Genomic DNA, 17,740 nt, shown 5'->3' on the forward strand with positions numbered 1-17,740 from the left:
CTGACTGTTGGAGTTCCAGAGAGCACATCCTTGGCTAGGACTGGTTGGAGACAGAGGAAACCTGTGTCATGTTCTGTTGGATGTCATGAAGAAACCTTTTTGTTTTAATTACAGAAACATTCCTCACAGGCCCACCAGGTCCACCAGGCCCACCAGGCCCGAAGGGAGACCAAGGTGGGTATATCCTGCCTCACCAAGATACTAGATGGATCTCAGCACCTCAGACTGAAAAGAAGGAAGGAAAGGCTTGGAAGCAGAAAGTGTCCTGCCTTTCTGTGACTGTAAGAAAGCTAGCACAGTGGTCACTAAATAGGTCTCCTGTCTGCTGCCATTAAATAAGTCAGTCTTTGTTGGAGTAATTGATTAGCCCCCAGTACTGGTGTCAAAGCACTTGCTGTATTCAGATATGACTTTGCAAGCCCATTAGATTCAGGAGCATTCAGAGCTTCAGATTTGCCGTTAGTGGGGAGCAATCTTTTTGCCAAATGCAGTGTGGACTTAGCTAAGTTGGTGCAAGGAGGTGGCTCTGTGAAGTGTAGCTCAGCTCTCAGCTGGCAGGCAAAGAGGGGATCTGCTCCCTTTACCCATTTCTGCCCTGCAAATTGAAGGCCATGATAATATTCTGCAGTGTGGGCTGGGATGTTGCAGATCAGAACAAAGCAAATGCTAACACTGTTCCTCTGCTCCTCTGTTCACAGGCGAACGAGGTCCACGGGGATTCACAGGTAAGAAGGCTTCCAGGAGATATCAGTGGGGTGCAGGGTAGTGTGCCTGTGTATATGACTGCTCCTCCATTTCTGTGTCCTTTGCAGGAGAACCGGGTGAGCCTGGCCTTTCAGCGTTCTCCTCCCACGGTCAGTCTGTGCCCCCTTTCCTCTTTTGAATTCCTGGTCCCTAGGCTGAAACCAGGGGGCAAAATCCTGCTCTAGGATTCTGTTGTAGTTTTAGCAGGGCCAGGATTTTGTCCACATGCTTTATTCCTGTGAATCTCTGACACTCCTTCTGCAACTGGCAGGTGACAGAGTTACCATGCAGGGACCTCCAGGAGTTCCAGGTCCGCCAGGCCCACCTGGGCCCAAAGGTGAAGTTAAAAATCTTAAAATCTTCTTTCTTTCTTTGCTGGTGGCCTTGCAAAGCCAGAAGTGGTTGAGACTAAAGAATGGAGCAACCCGGTCCTTTGAGAATTACAGCTGTGCCCACCCCTGCCTTTTCAGGCAGAGCAGGACCATGGCAATAGAATTGCTCTGAGCACAAGGCACCTGGTCAGATCACAGAAGGCTCAGGAAAGCTGTTGTGGCCTCTTCCTTCTGCTCTTCCCCAACAAGCTGCTAATTCAAGATAGTCATTACAAGGTCTGGGTAGTTGCTTCTCTGACAACATGTAGCTCAACTGTTTCACATGACCAAATATGCAACGCGCAGTGACACCCATTACAATTGTCTGTCTCCCTCACTCTGGTTTCCAGGTGATGCAGGTGTCCCAGGCGCTCCTGGCATCCCAGGAGCATCTCGAGGTAAGAGGCCATACCATCATTGCTTGGATATTATCAGGAAATGCTGACATCCTGGTGGAGACTTTGAAAAAGCTCCTTTGGGTTTTACAAGTGTGGATGTCAGCCTAACACTGACGGAGTTTGTGTTCAGAACCTCTTTTTTGATAGCCTGCCTTAAATCAGACAATTTAAGAATTGCAAGTTTTCTGTTTCCAGCTTACTGGGAATCCTTTGAGCCAGAGTTTGCCCTCATGGGACATGAAAGAAAGGGATTCCAGGTTGGCTAACCATGTTCCACAAGGGATTAGGGAAGCTGCATTGAATCCTCTTGTGGAAACACTTCTGATCAGAACAAAAGTGTCCTTTGTTCGGTTTTACTTACCCTTGGGTGGATTCATGTGAATTAAGCTGCTTGCATTCTGAATAAGAGCATCTCTGTATGCAGGATATTAATGCATGCAGTTTCACAAAAAAATGCATATGCATTAACTTAAGTTGTCCCTCCACGTGAACAAGCCCTCGGCATCTCCACATCATGTCCTTGGAATACTGCCTAAGGGTGCTGGGAGGACAGACACATTAAAGAGCATGAGGTGTCACTCAGCACCATGGTGGCAGGAGTCACACCGGGCTCACCTGTATCTTGCAATGGAGGCCAGCGAGGAGATTGTTGAGCTGGTGCTGCCCAGGCTGGCTGGGATTGGGAGCAGCAGGGCAGTGAGGTTAGCCTAATGAGGTTGACTCCTTTATGGATCTCCATCTATGCGGTGCACTCCGGTGCACAAACTGACCAGGTCTGTCAGCGCCAAGCCAGGGAGATCTCTGGACTCAACCCTGCAGAGCTGTGTAGGCTGAACTATAAGATGCCAAATTAGTTGAAGATGTTATGCTGCCTAATTGCCCATGCTCAGACTATGTTTAGCAATGAAGGGGGAGCCCCTCCATAGTCCGTTCTCAAAGCTCTTCCCAGACCTGTGGGAACACACTTTAACATTGCATGGTCTAATGCAACCATACCAAAAACATTCCTTCTCCTTACACTGCTTTCTGTAGGTGGATCCAGACAAATTCAGGGACCTCCAGGACCTCCTGGGCCACCCGGTCCTCCTGGCCCAGGTGGAAGTTCATCTCAAGAGATTCAGCAGTACATCACTGACTACCTAAAGAGTGAGTATAATGAGATTTTGCCATGGGTCAGCAGATGCATGCCTATCTCTCTTTTGCTCCCTGAGTCCCTTGTCACTCTCCCTTTAGAAGCAGCAGCCCTACTGCTCTGGCCTTATTTTTGTTGAATATTATGAAGTGCTGTTGCCCACTGTGGCCTCTGCAGAACTGCCCTTCTATCAGCCTGCTTTTTGCCAGGGGAAGAGAGTCCAGTAATTGTGCCTGTGACCATTGTCTTCCCTCTAGTGATGTGGGCATATCTTGGGCTTCATACCTAGGTGACAACGTAAGGCATTATTTGACTGGTGCCCAAGGCCCACCAGGCCCTCCAGGCCCACCTGGAGTCATCACCACTGCGGATGGGACAAACTTGGATTATGCGGAGCTGGCTACCCGTGTTATGAGCTATATGACAAGTAAGCACCATGTTGGTAAGCTCTGTACTGAGTCATGCTCTTGTCTGAGCTTGTGGAACACCTAGGAGGTAAGAACTGGAGGAGAAACAACAGTCTTTAAATAGCAGCACCCCAAGCTAGTTATTCATCTTCTGCCGTCTTGGCCCAGGACTCCATACAGCTGAGGTGGCCTCTGAGCTTTGTCCCCTTTTGATGGTTACATTAACTAACAGTTGCTGCTGTTTAAAAAGTCTCATATTAAACATAGCTGTTAGATCCTGTAATGTCCCCAAGACCCAAACAGAGGTGGCTGTATTTGGTATATGTGGTCTCAGGTATTCTGGGGCTGTCTGGTATGCTTAGGGCTTGGGGCTTGGTATGCTTGGGTAGATTATATTTCTAGAGCTTTTGGAAGCAGCCTGGAATCTCAGTCAGACCACACCGCTGTGGAGACAACCAGGCTGTGTGAGACAGCATCAGATTCATGGCTGGTGGCATGGGAAGCCCAGTTAAACCAGATTAATTCAGCTCTCCTTTGTCCCTGCCTGACTCCTCTTCCCCTTCTGTCTCCTCTTAACCCTGCCTGACATAAAACCTTTTTATTCCCACAGGCTCTTCAGATCGCTATCAGTCATTTGCCAGTTCAGTATCAACTACATCCGTTTTGTACCAAGAACTTCTGGACATGCTGCAGAGTAAGTGATCCTCAAGGGAAAGATGGGGGTTGGGGGTAAAACATCGCAGCAGCCTGGTGATCTGCCCTTCCCTTCCAGTCTCCTGTCTCCAACTGGAGTTACCAGCAGCACCTTTGGAGGCCTTTATCAATGCAAATTCTCATCTTCCTCAAACCCTGGGTTGTGGGACGTTCCCAGCCCTGTCACAAATGTTTCTGACACCATACACAGGGCAGTTCACACTTGTAAAAGGAGGAGAGGGGGAAAGGAGCTTTGCATCCATACATTTTGATGGTCTTCGTAGTGGTGGCGGGGACTCAGCTCACAGGCTGGTAACTTCTCACACCTGTCGCCTTTGCAGCAGCTGGACAGTCTTAAAAGATGCATTTTTCATTTCCAGGAGAAGAAATTCGTCGGTATCTAATTGGACCTCAGGGCCCACCGGGACCTCCTGGACCAGGGGGAGATGGCATGTCTCTGTCACTGGATTATGATGAGCTGACCAGACGGTTTATCAGCTACTTGACAAGTAATGGTCTTTATTAGTGTGCATTTCCCTCTGTTCCTCTGGGAGCTGGGCAGAAACCTCATGCTATCAGTGAAAACTCTTCCAGTGTCAACTGTGTGAATCTCTATGTACAGAGGCCTCCTCACAGGGATTGCGAGAGACTTGGAAGAGAACAAAGATACCCAGTAGCTAAAATACTATCTACAGACTCTAGTAATGAGCTCTCACTTTGCTTAAAACTGAACTTAGGAACATCATTTCATCTTAGCCAACTTAGAAGTCCCATTGACACCTTCAAGTGTGTTTATAACCCTTTTCTCACTGGCTCTGTGGACAAGATACATCTTTCTGTGGAAGAGTTGATCTCTTCCCACTTTGTGGGAAGTGCCCACTTTGTGTTGAGGCAGCCCAGGCAATAAATTCTTAGAAGTTTAAAGTTAGTTGAAACAAATTCCACCGCTCTGCTTTGTTTTCCCATCTGTAAGAGGGTGATAAGGCATGCAAGAATTGTCGGACAGAGAGGACTTTGGGACATCCCCAACAGCAGTGCTAAAATGCCTAATCCTGGTAGCTGCAACCATCTGCTTAAAAGCACAGCCTGGTCTGTGTTCACTCTCTCTGAACTGTCCTTGGAGACCAGATCTCACTAACGGGCTGCTCCCGTTAAAGATGGTGAGAATTTCCTCCTTGGCTCTGGAAGCAGGAAACTGCTGTTTAACAGCAGCACCCCAACAGCTCAAGCAGGACAGCTGCATTTTATCAGCAAGGACATTTAATTAAAGAAAATCACAGAGGTGCAAACTTTTGCACCAGAGCTGCTTGCAGCTAGGCAGACACAGGAAGAGCAGCACATGCATCAGCCAGTGGGTCACAGCTGAGCTGCATGTCCTGGGTGCCCCCTCGCCCCCATAGCAGGGGTTCATGAAACATGCAGAACTTCTGCCAAGAATAGAAGCCTGATGGCTGCCTGTCTGCAGGTGCCCTTGTGTTGGGATTAACAGGGCAAGTTTTAACTCCAGGCCAGAACAAGGCTTGAGCCCTGCTTCTCAGCACAATCTGCTGATGGGAATACTTCACCCTGCAGGAGTCCCTCGTGCATTGCCTGTGAACAAGCCCTGCAGCCTGTCTGCTCACACTGTAACGGTCTGTTTTGTTGATGTGCTATTCTTGGGTCTGTTTGATTTTGCAGATTCTGGGATGAGCATTGGGCTCCCTGGACCACCTGGGCCTCCAGGGACACCTGGTATATCTTACAGTGACCTGACAGCATACCTGCGAAGTAAGCGAAATTCTTTACTCCCCTGCCATTTGTCCCTACACACACCCAGCATCTTTTTTTGCAGGCTTAGTCATAGAATTTGCCCTTTTGCCCCGGCCACAAATAACCCTCCATGAACACTGATGGTCCCTCTGCCTTAGTTAGCAGCACTGCAGGCCTCCTGGGCTCTGCCAGGACCTGCACACACCACGAGGGGCTGTGGGCAGCTCACCATGCTCCTGTAGAGAGCAGAGCAGCAGCAAGGTGCTGTCTTGGGGATGGGGATGGAGGAGCCCTTTGTCTTCTCCAAACTCTGCGGCATAAAGGAATTTCTTATGCCACTGTTTAGAAGTATGTTTAAAAATAGGGCCTTCTTGCCCTCTTTAGGATCTCCTGACTTCCCAGTGTGTTGTCTACATGCAGGGAAGTCAGATGCACCAGGAAGGCTGCACCAGAAGGTTCTGGGGAGAAAAAAAAGTACCTTATACTTGGTTGTAGTTGGCATTACCTGTATTGTCAGGGAAGGTTCATCAGGATTGTGGTGGTTTGTGTGACCCTTTTCTTCCCTTGTGTCTTACAGACTCTGAATTCAGTGGTCTTGTTGGGCCCCCTGGTCCTGCAGGGCCCCCAGGCCCTCCAGGGATCCCTGGATCACCTGGCACCTCTCTGGAGGACGTCTCTGCTTACCTACAAAGTAAAGCACTTGTGTTTCTCACAGCTGGCAGGGAGATTCTGGGGGGACTGAGGCTGAGATTTAACTTACCAGGGTCTGTGACTGCCCATTGAAAACAAGGTCACTTTAAAAAAAATAATTTCATCAACATCAGCTGGAAAAGGATGGAAGTTGGGCTTGGAGCCTTTAAACTTTTGAGATGCCCAGACGTGTGTGATTTCCTTGTCCTCTCACTGTCAGAAAATAATTCTTCCTCTCTCTCCAGGTGTGGGATACTCCTCCTTCTCTGGAGTCCAGGGTCCACCTGGTCCTCCTGGCCCTCCAGGACCACCAGGCTTCTCAGGAACCGGCCTCCTGTCCTATGCTGACATCACCCACAGTGACGAGTTCAGGAGTGAGCTGATCCAGTACCTGAAGAGTAAGGGGATGCCATCCACCCTCCCTCTCACCACGAGCCATGCTTTGCCTTTTGTAGGCTTCTGGCTCTGCCAGAGCTGAGGCAGGCCTGTAGAAGCCTTCTCTGAATTGGGGCTGCAGCAGCAGCACCTTATCTCTACAGACAGATCTATGCAGGACTACCCTGCACTCCGTAGGCTTGTCTCCTCTCAGTCCGACTGCAAGGCAAAAGTTCATGTTGTGAGCCAAAAGGGACAGCCGCTGGGCAGTTACAATTGGCCTGTACTGAACAGTGAGTCCTGAGTAAGGTCACCAGCAGAGTTTTGCTCTGAGAAACGCATTTTCTTTGACAAACACCTGCCTGCAGAGCAATGGGTGATGTAGGGCTTGGAGGGCAGCACTGAGCCAGCTGTGAAGCAGCACTGGTCGGAGGCCTCGTGCTGCTAAGTCATCCAGGGCAGCCTGGCAAAAACATGGGGATCCCCTCACTTGTGAGACACTGGTCACAGAACAGCTGTGTTGGCAGAGGTGCTGAAATTGGCCTGAGAAGAATGCTTCTGCAAAATCATTGGGCGTGTTTCCAAGATTGGAGACCCAAAATTGTGGGAGAGATGGGAAGGAGGAGAGTGTCATGCCAGCTGTAGAGATCAAGGTCGACATACCTACCTGTTGCCTGAGAAATGGCACTGGATTAGGGTTACTCTGATGATTGGTGGGACAGAATTTCACACTCCCGTCTTCATTCAGGTGGTAGCACGGGACATCTGCCCAGGTACCCCTGTGTCCCTGAAGTACCCCCTCTTGTATTTTGCAGGTGATGAAGTTCGGAGCTATATCTCAGGGCCACCTGGGCCCCCTGGACCACGAGGACCACCAGGACCCAAAGGAGATAGTGGCTTGGTGTCTGGGTCTATGTCGTCATCATACCAAGGGTTACGGACTTCCGAGCGGTTGCATGGAGGATCCCTTGATTCTGAGGGATCCGACAGGGGATCACTGGGCACAGGCAGCTCATATGGCAGCTCCATGAGCAGCATGTCATCTTACAGTGCCTCGATGGGCAGTGATGGCTCCTATGATGCCTCCATGGGCAATGATGGGTCTTTCGATGGGTTGCTGACAGAAGAGGAATCACACAGGAGATCAGCCAGTTCAAGTAGATCCTACAGCAGCTCCTTCAGTGGTTCCCTGGATTACAACGAGCTGGCACTCCGCGTGTCAGAGAGCCTACAGAGTAAGTGGAATGTCTGCTTGTCCTGACCATCCCTGTCCCAGCCCACAGCTCATAACCTCCTGTGCCTGGTGTCATGCTGTTCACTTCCCTCATCCTTCCTGCTGCCCACAGCTCTCCCTTACACCTTCCTGCCTCAACACCCAGCCACAGTTTTCCTAGAGCTCCTTTCGAATTACGTCTTTATTCCTCAGGCCAAGGTATTCTCCAGGACCTGATGTCTTACACTGCACAGGGACCTGCAGGTCCTCCAGGCCCTCCTGGTCCCCCTGGCATCAGCAGGGTCTTTGCAGCCTATGGCAATGTCACCGCAGACCTCATGGACTTCTTTAGAAGTAAGTGACGTATTGACTTGGTGTTTCTGGCTCATGCATGATCTCTCCAGATTTTCATAGACCTAGTGATCTCTTCACCTTTGTGTTCTGCAAAAATACTGTCAAGATACAAAAGCTGGAGGCAAACAGTTGTTCTGTCTCCTTCCTTCCTTGCTGGGGAGCTGCAGTCTCATCATTCAGAAGGACATCAGATTTTCCCACTACTTGTAGGAAACTCATCCCAAACCCTGCAGGCCAATGTGCTTGCAATTCCCGTGGCCCATTTTAACATGTCTGGGCTGGCACATGTAGAGCAATATGAGACAGCTGCTCACTCTGTTCTCAAATTCCCCTCCCTGAGCATGGGCCAGCTCCAGACCTGGTGACAGCCAGGACACCCAGAGAGGGTGGCAGAGCAGCACTGGTGAAATGAGATCACAGCCTGCCCCAGGACATGGCTGTGACCAAAACCATTTTTGAAAAACCTGCTCAGTCTAATCCCATCTAACCTAGAGAAATGTCCTCCCAGTGTGACTCACTGCTTCTCTACATCAACGCAGCGCCCTTTGCAAGTGGTTTGTCCCACTCATTCATCCTCTCCTTCATTTCTCTCTCCAGCATATGGTACCATCCAGGGGCCACCCGGTGAAAAGGGAGAGAGGGGTTATCCTGGACCCAAAGGTAAGACTTGCCATTCTTTCCCTCTCAAGGCGTGTAATGCCCAGGAAGCAGCGCTGTGTCCACAGAGACGGACAGCACTGGGCTGCTCAAGGTCACAGCCTCTGCGCAGTGGAGGTGGCACCTTCAGGATCTTAGCCCCAGCATCATCCTGAGTTGGTCTTCCTTACTCTGGCCTGTCCCTGTTCATGGGCCAGTCACGCTCAAGGGCAAACTTGGTCTTCTCCTTCCTTCAGGTGACCCTGGACCGATGGGGCCGCCAGGACGCCATGGGCCCAGGGGACCGAAAGGAGAGAAAGGAGAGAAAGGTAAGAACATCTGCCATCCCCAGGAGAGCAGGGTTTACCTGTCAGGGAGTGGAGGCTTCCCCAGGCACCAGTCCATCTTTGGGAACTGCTGGAAACCCACAAGGCCTCATTTTTTTTTATTTTGGTTCTTTTGTCTTTTTTCCCCCACATGAACTTTTAAAATAACCCTCCTTTTGACTTCCTTGTCCCCAGGTGAACAAGTGTATGTTGGCAGAAGAAAAAGAAGAAGTGTTGGGGTTTAAGGAAAGAGCCGGCTCAGTTCTGCACTGGGCAGCATTCCCAGCAGCCCAAAGAGAATTAGCTTGAATCTGCCTTAATGCTAAAACATCCTTGCTGATCAGCTAACCATTTAGACTTGATAGTTCAGTGTCGCTGCTGAGATTTGAATGGCTCTTTTACATGTCCAGCATGGCCCTAGCGTGGGTATTTGCTCCTGTTGCTGATATTTGGCTTAGCTCCCCTGAGTTCCCAGGGTTCTATGCCTTCGGGTTGACAAGGGCTTCCTGTCGTACCCCATCCAGGCTTCTTGTCTTACTCCCAGCTATGTAAAAACCTGTTTTTTTAACAACTAGCCAACTATCCAGCAAAAAGAATAGAAGAAACCAATCCCTCCCCCACCAAATGCATCATTTTTCAGAGATTAGATTCAGCCCACAGGACAAAAGGCCCTGTAAGAAACCCTGGGACTAAGCTTGCTCACTGCACTGGGCTTTCCCTTCTGCATGCTCTCTGTGCCGGCCACAAGCAGGAGGACCTGGTGAAGCAGGTGCTGGTGGTAGTGAGTGGGGCTGTGGCTCGGGGGTCTCTGGGAAGGGGCCGGCTGCACTGAGATACCCCAAACAGCAACCAGCATGAGACACCGAGCCCAGCCCTGCCAGTGGCCGGCTGCTGCAGTGTAGCGGGGGCACAGGGACAACTAGCTGGGCTCTGCCTTCCCCACCCAGCTGCGTGGTGGTGCTGACGCCTGCCCCCCAGTCCCCACTGTAGAGCTTTCAGACCCCTGGGGTTGACACCGCTATCACCCCGGCCCATGACTTGCTTTGGAAAGGGATGCCCTCCCAGCTTGGCAGTTTTGCGATGCTCTAGTGCTCCACGTGCATTAACCCCCTCCCCAGCCCAGCTCCTTGGACAAACTGGTACCACAGGGGCCCAGACAGAGATGGGCTGCAGCACATGCAAGTACTTGGCAGGGAGCCTGGGTTGGCACGTGCTTTGCGAGGCCTGTTTATAGCTGCACAGCGAGACGTGACATGCACAGGGACCAAACTGAAGCACTTTTAAATATAATTTGTTGATCTGTTAAAAAATATTTTTGTATTTTTTTTTCTGGTTTTTAAACATTGGGGAAAAAGAATTTTTTAATGTAAACAGCCCAATTAAAGTGTGTTTTTCACCCCAAGCTTGCCTGATCAGTGTTACACTGGGCAGTCAGTGCCAGCTGCGCTGTGGCCATGGGCAGACACACCTCGTGGTTTGGGTGGCTGATGGTGGCTGGTTTGTTTCTCATCACTGGTCCGCGATCCAAGCAGACACCGAGCTGCTTCTCAGGTGTTGGCAGTTACATTAGCAGGAGCTGCTGCTCATTGTCCGAGGGTGCCACAGCCACCAGCTTCTTCCTCGCAGCGAAGCAATACTTGTAGAGTTTATGTATTTTAGTGTTGGGGTGGGGGCGGGGTGATGGCTGAGCTGACGCCTGGCAGAGGCCAGGGCGGCTGGCAGCCCCTGGCACAGTGCTTGGTCACCGTGTGTGTGATGCCCCATCACCTGGTCACTGCACATGTAACACACATCAGCTTTATGGTGTTCCTGGGGCCACGCACACACATGTACGCGCGCACACACACTGAAGCGCTACTTTAGTTTCAGATATTGGCCCAAGCAGGTTTTTTTAGCAGAACAACTTGCTTGAATTGCTTGTTTTCAGTCCAGGTTTAAACACCCATTGTCTATTTTTATTTTCAGCATTAGCGATGTCAAGTTTTGGTGTTCTTCCCACATTATTGCTTAGAAGAGTTTAGAGCAAAGGCTTGTGTGAGCCAGGTCAGCTTTCAGAGCACAGCACCTTGCAGTGTTTGCCAATAAAGCCTGCGTCCTTCTGGGTGATTCATACCCCCCACCTGGCTCTGCTGAGGTGAGACCTTTCCTTTTAATTCTCCCTTAAGAACACCACCACCACGCGTGTGTTGTCATGTTTGAGCACAGCAGCTGTGTTTCCGTGCCTGAAGCCACCCCTGAAGTGCTGACGAGCGCCGCACTGTGCTTGCAGGTTGTGTCACAGGGCAGGATTAGGCAGGTGAGAGTGGTCTGAGGCTCCGCAGCCCCACAATCTCTCATTTGCTTCAGAACCCAGCCTGTGGCGCTTGGCCTGTTGCTCAGGGGGCTCCGCTGCCGAACAGTGGCACCTCATTCCTTCCTCTGTACTCGAGTAGGAGGGGTGGCTGTCACAAGGGAGGGCCTGTGGACCGGGGGGCAGAAACTGGAGCTCCTACAACCCCCAGTTGAATTCCCACAGACAGGGCAGGGCAGACACTGAAAACAGAGTCCTTCTAGGTTTGTGCTAAATCTGCACTCCTGCCCTGGGCTGTTCCTGTCAGGGAGCAACATGCTGCATAATGTTAAGTACTTCTTACACTCAGTTATTTTAAAAATTCTAAGTTGTCCCATTCACTCATAAATCACTTGTATTTCACGGGAGTCTTCCATGAACAAAACAGAGGCCATCTCAGCAAACTGTGATTTTATTGTATTTACAGCAGAATTATTACAATATTCTACAGAAAGCCATGAAATCAAATTAATTTTAAAAACAAGACAAAAACCCCCAAACTGTTGTATGGCTGCTACTGCAAGTTCACTTCCATGAGCTGTACATACAGAGACCCTTAGCCAATTGCTCATCTATCCATTTTTGGTTGCTTTCTGTAAGGCAAAAATGACTTGGTTTGCAGTTAACACAAAACATTCAACAAACTGCTGGGACAATGTGAGGACGGAGATGCCTCAGGTGTGTTTGCTTTACCACAGAGCAGCACTCTGCTTGGCTTTCTTACGGAAAACAGGGGTGTGACAGTTCAACATCACTGAGTTCACTCAACGTCCCTTTCTACTTTGTTCTTTCCACCATATTCGGATTGATGATCAGTAAGAAAGAGGCTTTCCCACCTCACTTGATAACTGTGGAAGAGATATTTGAAAATCAGAGCAACTTTGGGCTCAGTGACTACCTTCTGCTTTCAGCACAGTGGACGCACATGAGCCCTTATTCAGGAGCTGGTTTTGAGCATGTTCTTATTTAGGAGGTTGTCGTCTTTCTCTGGCACCACTGACTGCCCGAACGCCAGAGGCACAGAAGTAGCTACAGAAATGAAGTATGAGGATGGAGGCGAGAGAAAGGGGATGGAGAACAAGCCATGTAGAGAAACGCTATAAAGTTTCTTTTGTCTTCTCCTTGCCTTTATCTGTTTCCATCTTTTGTAAGACTGAGAAACAACAGAGCATCCTGGCCTTGACTTGCCTCCAAACGAGGAAGGTTAATTCTCTCTGACCTTGTTTTGTGTCTGCTGTGAAGATGGCAGAAGTCGCCAGGGAATGGGAAGTACACGTGGACACATCAACACAAGGAAGTTTCTGAGATCCAGAAGTACAGATTTTGAAGTCAAATGACCAGCTTGTAAATGCTAACATAAAAGCAGAAAGTTACCTAGTGAGGATCCACAATGCTCCTCCCTGCCCTTCCCTCCAATCACCACATTGTCACTGTCCTCAAGAACTTGCTTCCCTTCCCTACGGCAAATTAAACAAAAAGCAGCACTTCAGTGGGAGCAACTAGCACTGAGCTTATTTACACATTTAAGTTTGTTCCCTGGTTTTCAGCAAAGATGAGAGTTTCTCAGGCCCTAGGAGCTGCAGCTTCCCAGCAGCTCTGAAAATCAGGCTACCTAAAAGTGGATTTCAGTGCCTGAATTTAAAAAACCTCATTCAAATCTTTCCTATGCCATAGCATCCTTGAAATACTTGCAAGGCAGATACTGTTTCAGGTGGAGAATCAACTTAAACTTCCTATGTGACATTGCCGTCACAGAAGACGGTGTGGTGTGGTGAAAGTAATCACACTACTGCTTTGCTTGGCTCCATATCAGTTAAGGTGCCAAGTTTCCTATTTATTAAGAAAAAAAATAAAATCAGTAGCATGGAGTTAGAATAGAGAAAGTCCTCTGGGACAGAGGTATAATTTTTTTAACCATGTGATTGGTTAGATATTGAATACCCATGAATGTAATTTTTAAAGGATATTATTTTAAAATGTTGTCTGAAAAGAAGGATGAATCTCAGAATGAATATCGATATCAGTATTTTAAAAGCAGTATGAAAAATCACTTTGAGTGAATGCCACTGGTCAGGACAGTGCGGTACTGCCACCTCGGAATTTGAATTCAGGTGTCAATTCAATTACACATTTTCCTTTAGAAGGTGTTAATAAATGAGGATCTTCTATCTAATAAATTATAACAGCCTCAATATCGTATCTTTTCATACTGTATGTGTTTCTCATGTATTCAGCAGAGAGCTTGGAAAGATAAAAAAATTTATTATATGGGAATCAGAGAAACAAATGCTGGAATATTTACCCTTCAGCAAAGTAAAGAGCCAAGTTCCCCTGGAATTCAAGAGGCTGGGGCTGAGACACAGCCCTTTGCTCCACGGCTGGTAACCCCTCAACAGCCCCACTCGGGGGAGATGCAGAATTTATTCAGGATGCAGAATCTCATGTGACCAGGGACAGCGAGACCACCTGAGGTTCGGTTAGCAAAGATCTCCCTGGGCTACCGGCAGTGTTGCCTTAGCAGAGGAGTACAAGATCCTGGAAATAGCTGAGTTCTAGTAACTGTTGGGAGGGGAGCAGAGCTGCCAGCTCCTGTACTTACAAGGCCTGATCCCAAGAAAGCTGGCTTAGCAGGTGCCGAAAGCTGCTTTCAGAGCTCAGGAAGAACAAGTTGTGAGGTCTGAGTCCGTCAGAGGCCATGGGCCTGCAGGCAGGTTTTTTTTTGGCGAGAATCAGTTGTAAATACAAGAGGATAACCAATACATTGCACTGCAATTGATGCATGTTATTGCCTTTGTTCATTTTCCTGCAGACAGCATTTATGATGTAGTAGAACACGGAGGTGAGCAAATACTGATTTGTGGTCGCCTTTTGAAGGGCACGTGGGGAAAATGAGATCTGCCAAAAACTCAGTAATAAAGTACATTGTTTTGGCTAGAGCAAATACACCTGCCTACCTTGGAGATGGAACTTCTAATGTTAAATAAAGGGAGGTGACATGTGATTGTAGAGAGATTGGATTTTGGATCTCAGGAGATCTCTCCCAGGCCTATATGAGACTAAATTAATTTGAATTGAATTTTCTGACATTGATACAATATTGTACGCCTCTCATGTTCTGCAATACTTACACATTTAGACTGATAAAATTGGGTTTAAGTACCCCTGCTAGTTCCTGTTATCCCCCAGAAAAAAAAACCCAAACATATTTTCACTCTTGATAGTGATTCTCAGCACAGTTCACAAGGCTGCAACTGCTGAACACAGCGCTCCACACCTGGAGACCTCACCAAGCACCCGCTAAGGCTTCGATCGCTACATTCCATCTCTCCCTCCATCACACACCTCAGTTACTTCATTGTACAATTTACAACAAGATCCGATTGCAGAGGCTTGTCTGAAAAGGATCTCCAAATAAAGGATTTAGACAGAGGTAAAGAGGATGCCAGTATGTATTAGCAACTTATCACTGAAACTGCCAAAAATGTAAGGAGAAGATTAACATTTCCCTCTGAGGACTGAACGTGGATGAAGGTAGAGATAATCCAGAAGGGGAGATCAGCCTGCCCTGTCTACTCTCCGAGTAAAGCACTCAGCCTACTTCATACGAAACTGCAAACAAATTCCCTTAAATACAGAGATGAAGATTATTTAATGTTATTTTAGTAAAAGTAAATTTACGGTGGTGGAATTCAAAAAGTAAAAGGCCTTCAAAGACATTTTTCACCCTACTGAAAAAACAATTTAAAGAACTTTGCATTTAGCAACAGATAACATTCTAGATATGGTATGTGAATTTACAACAGTACACAATACACATTTATATAATAAAATGCCAGAAATTAAGGCTAGCTATTAAAGTAATTACGCTATCAAAAAGTTACAAAATTTAAATTAAAACATGCATTTTCCAATTATTTTTTTTTACTGTGCTGTAAATTAAGTGTCCTCATTGAGAAGGTATCGATCGGTTCAACGTCCAAGGATTTCAGCATCCAAGATTTCAACCACATCTGATTAAAGTCCATTGTTAATGTATGAGTTCATTCACATGCATCAATACTGTTCCCATGAACTGAACATCATGGCATGTTCACCGGCCGCACACCGAATGCAAGCTAGCAAAACAAAACGGTTACACTGACACCCAGAGACTAAAGAGTCAGGCCCCAAATGGCAGAAAGCAAATACTATTGTACAAACCGAACTCCAGCATACCAAAGCACAGCTTGTAATACCGTCTTGATATGACTCAAATTCTGCCCACCAAAAAGGAGTGCAGTAAGAGTGACCTAATACAGTTGTATTTCCCTACCAGCTTTATGAGAAACATTTTGGATTTTTTCCACTGCAGATCAGTCAGGTAAATAACTTATTGTACATCTACGAACTTGAAAAATAAGAACTGCCTATGTTAGTACGTGGCAACACAAAAGCAAAAAAACCCAGCTTCATGAAGTAGTTTGTCTATATGTTTAACTTAAATCTTTCTATAAAATAAAATGACTAAAATAAAAAAAATCAAATCTAACACTTTCTAAATCAAATCAGACTTTAGCCGTGGTTGTTTATAAATATGACCATCCACCTCCACTTTTCTGATGGAGTTTAAATTAACAGGCTTTGGTAAGAACAGAAAAATGGCTCTACCCATTCCAGGTACAGTTAGAGAGAGCACGTGCATTTTGCACACCGCTTGCTAAAAAATACATTCTACAGTTTTTCAATTTGTAGAACTAACCACCTGTAATAGCTAAGGAAAATAATAAACTGTGCATTTTAAAGTTAGCATTTCTTTCACCTTTACATATTTTAGTGCAAAATATTTTAGGGTGAGGATTTACAACAAAAATGGCAGTAGCAGCAAGAAATCTTCTGTTTTGTACAGTAACGACAATGCTAAGGAGTGTTGCTTTTTTAAATGAGAAAACAGTATCCTGTTGCCAGGATTAGCATATCTATGTGTTTCAGGCACTGTATTAATTAAACTAGCACCCCATTTCATTATGGAACTAATGGACAAAATATGTCATGGAGATCAGCTCAGTTTAATTTATGCCAGAGGTTTGTTTTTTTTTTAAAGAAGTTGCAAAGGCTTCTGCTTTTACCAGTCGTGTTTAAACATAAGGGTTTATTTCTCTGATTATTAGCATGTTCTGACTAATTAGTTTCAGTCCTTGCTATGAAGACACTGCTCAACATTATAAAATTTTAAACCTCTCATGGCAGTTTCAGTTGTGGAATTCTCTCGTGGAGAAATCGGACACTTAAAAACACAGTAGCAGAACTAATAGTACAACCGTTTAAATGTTCACATGAGAAGCCATGTTTTGTGATCAGAAAGAGTGTAATTAATATTTTAGGCTTAAAGTCAAAACCATAGATAACATACTTTTCGAGACTGAGATAAAACCCGCACTTACTCTTGAAACATTGGAAGGACATAACATTACCATTATATACCAACACCTTTTCTCTTTTCTTCCGTTCGAGAAGTCAAGAAACTGATCATGACACTGATTGTCTCCACTGAAAACATGAGGCGCTCGGTCCTTTGATGGACACCGCAGATTAAGTCAGGTTAGATGATGAGGATGGAGAATTCCAAATATGAAAAAAAACCTACAGCAGTTCCCAGAGTTACGACCCAGTGGAGTGAAGGCTGGGGATTGGATAGAATTTGGAAATCCGGCTTTGTGTGGAAGGGTTAAGGCATTCAGAGTCTCCAGTCATTTTAAAGAAAACTTCCTGTTCCTGCAGTTTTCTGGCAAATTCTTCCTCCAGTGTCTAAAACCCAAAGCAGATTGTCATAGGATTACAAGGCAAAGTACAAGAAACCTCTTATACTGGTGACATATTGCCTGATATAACATCGTAACTTCACACACCATCACACAGGAAAAAAAAAAAGTGACCTAGCGATTATGAAATGGCAAGACAACCAAGACACAGCGAGCTGAGAGCATCATCTGCCTGTAGGATACTCCCTGAACTGTGTGAAAATCTAGCATTTTCCATTTTAAATTAAAATATAAAAACGAAGCACAACCTCCACCACCCTCTACCTGTTATTTAGCACTCAATTTCTGTAGTAACCTATCAGCTTCTGAAATATATTTCTAAAACCAGATTTACCTGCAGCTAAGAAGGTTTATATGCAAATAAGCACACAAGCCCGGCGAGAGGTAACACAGTAAGAAGCTGATAACACACACGCCTTTTTTGTTGGACATGCCCTTTGCTCAGCTTTTGCACATTTTTCTAACACCTTTTATTATTCACTGAACTACAGCAGTTTTGTACAGTAGCTTGATTCTCCTCCTCTG

General features: G+C 46.8%; 2 protein-coding genes across 4 annotated transcripts in view; one reads left to right on the top strand and one right to left on the bottom strand.

The window, feature by feature from the left end:
* Positions 1-10,348, top strand: part of COL17A1 (collagen type XVII alpha 1 chain) — a 56,922-nt gene extending 46,574 nt beyond the window's left edge. The window contains exons 41-57 of the mRNA XM_063338378.1: positions 115-174; positions 699-725; positions 813-854; positions 1,016-1,081; positions 1,466-1,513; positions 2,546-2,659; positions 2,935-3,072; positions 3,663-3,746; positions 4,126-4,254; positions 5,423-5,512; positions 6,072-6,185; positions 6,430-6,582; positions 7,375-7,794; positions 7,986-8,126; positions 8,724-8,786; positions 9,020-9,091; positions 9,284-10,348. Coding sequence (XP_063194448.1) covers positions 115-174; positions 699-725; positions 813-854; positions 1,016-1,081; positions 1,466-1,513; positions 2,546-2,659; positions 2,935-3,072; positions 3,663-3,746; positions 4,126-4,254; positions 5,423-5,512; positions 6,072-6,185; positions 6,430-6,582; positions 7,375-7,794; positions 7,986-8,126; positions 8,724-8,786; positions 9,020-9,091; positions 9,284-9,333 — 1,811 coding nt within the window. The 3' untranslated portion in view covers positions 9,334-10,348. The remainder of the gene's footprint in view (positions 1-114; positions 175-698; positions 726-812; positions 855-1,015; positions 1,082-1,465; positions 1,514-2,545; positions 2,660-2,934; positions 3,073-3,662; positions 3,747-4,125; positions 4,255-5,422; positions 5,513-6,071; positions 6,186-6,429; positions 6,583-7,374; positions 7,795-7,985; positions 8,127-8,723; positions 8,787-9,019; positions 9,092-9,283) is intronic.
* Positions 10,349-11,813: 1,465 nt separating this feature from the next.
* Positions 11,814-17,740, bottom strand: part of SLK (STE20 like kinase) — a 50,938-nt gene continuing 45,011 nt past the window's right edge. For all 3 annotated transcript variants that reach the window (XM_063337953.1, XM_063337952.1, XM_063337954.1), the window contains one exon: positions 11,814-17,201. In XM_063337953.1, coding sequence (XP_063194023.1) covers positions 17,055-17,201 — 147 coding nt within the window. In that variant the 3' untranslated portion in view covers positions 11,814-17,054. The remainder of the gene's footprint in view (positions 17,202-17,740) is intronic.

The sequence above is a fragment of the Chroicocephalus ridibundus genome, chromosome 6 (genome assembly GCF_963924245.1).
Source record: "Chroicocephalus ridibundus chromosome 6, bChrRid1.1, whole genome shotgun sequence".
NCBI classification, from domain to species: Eukaryota; Metazoa; Chordata; class Aves; order Charadriiformes; family Laridae; genus Chroicocephalus; species Chroicocephalus ridibundus.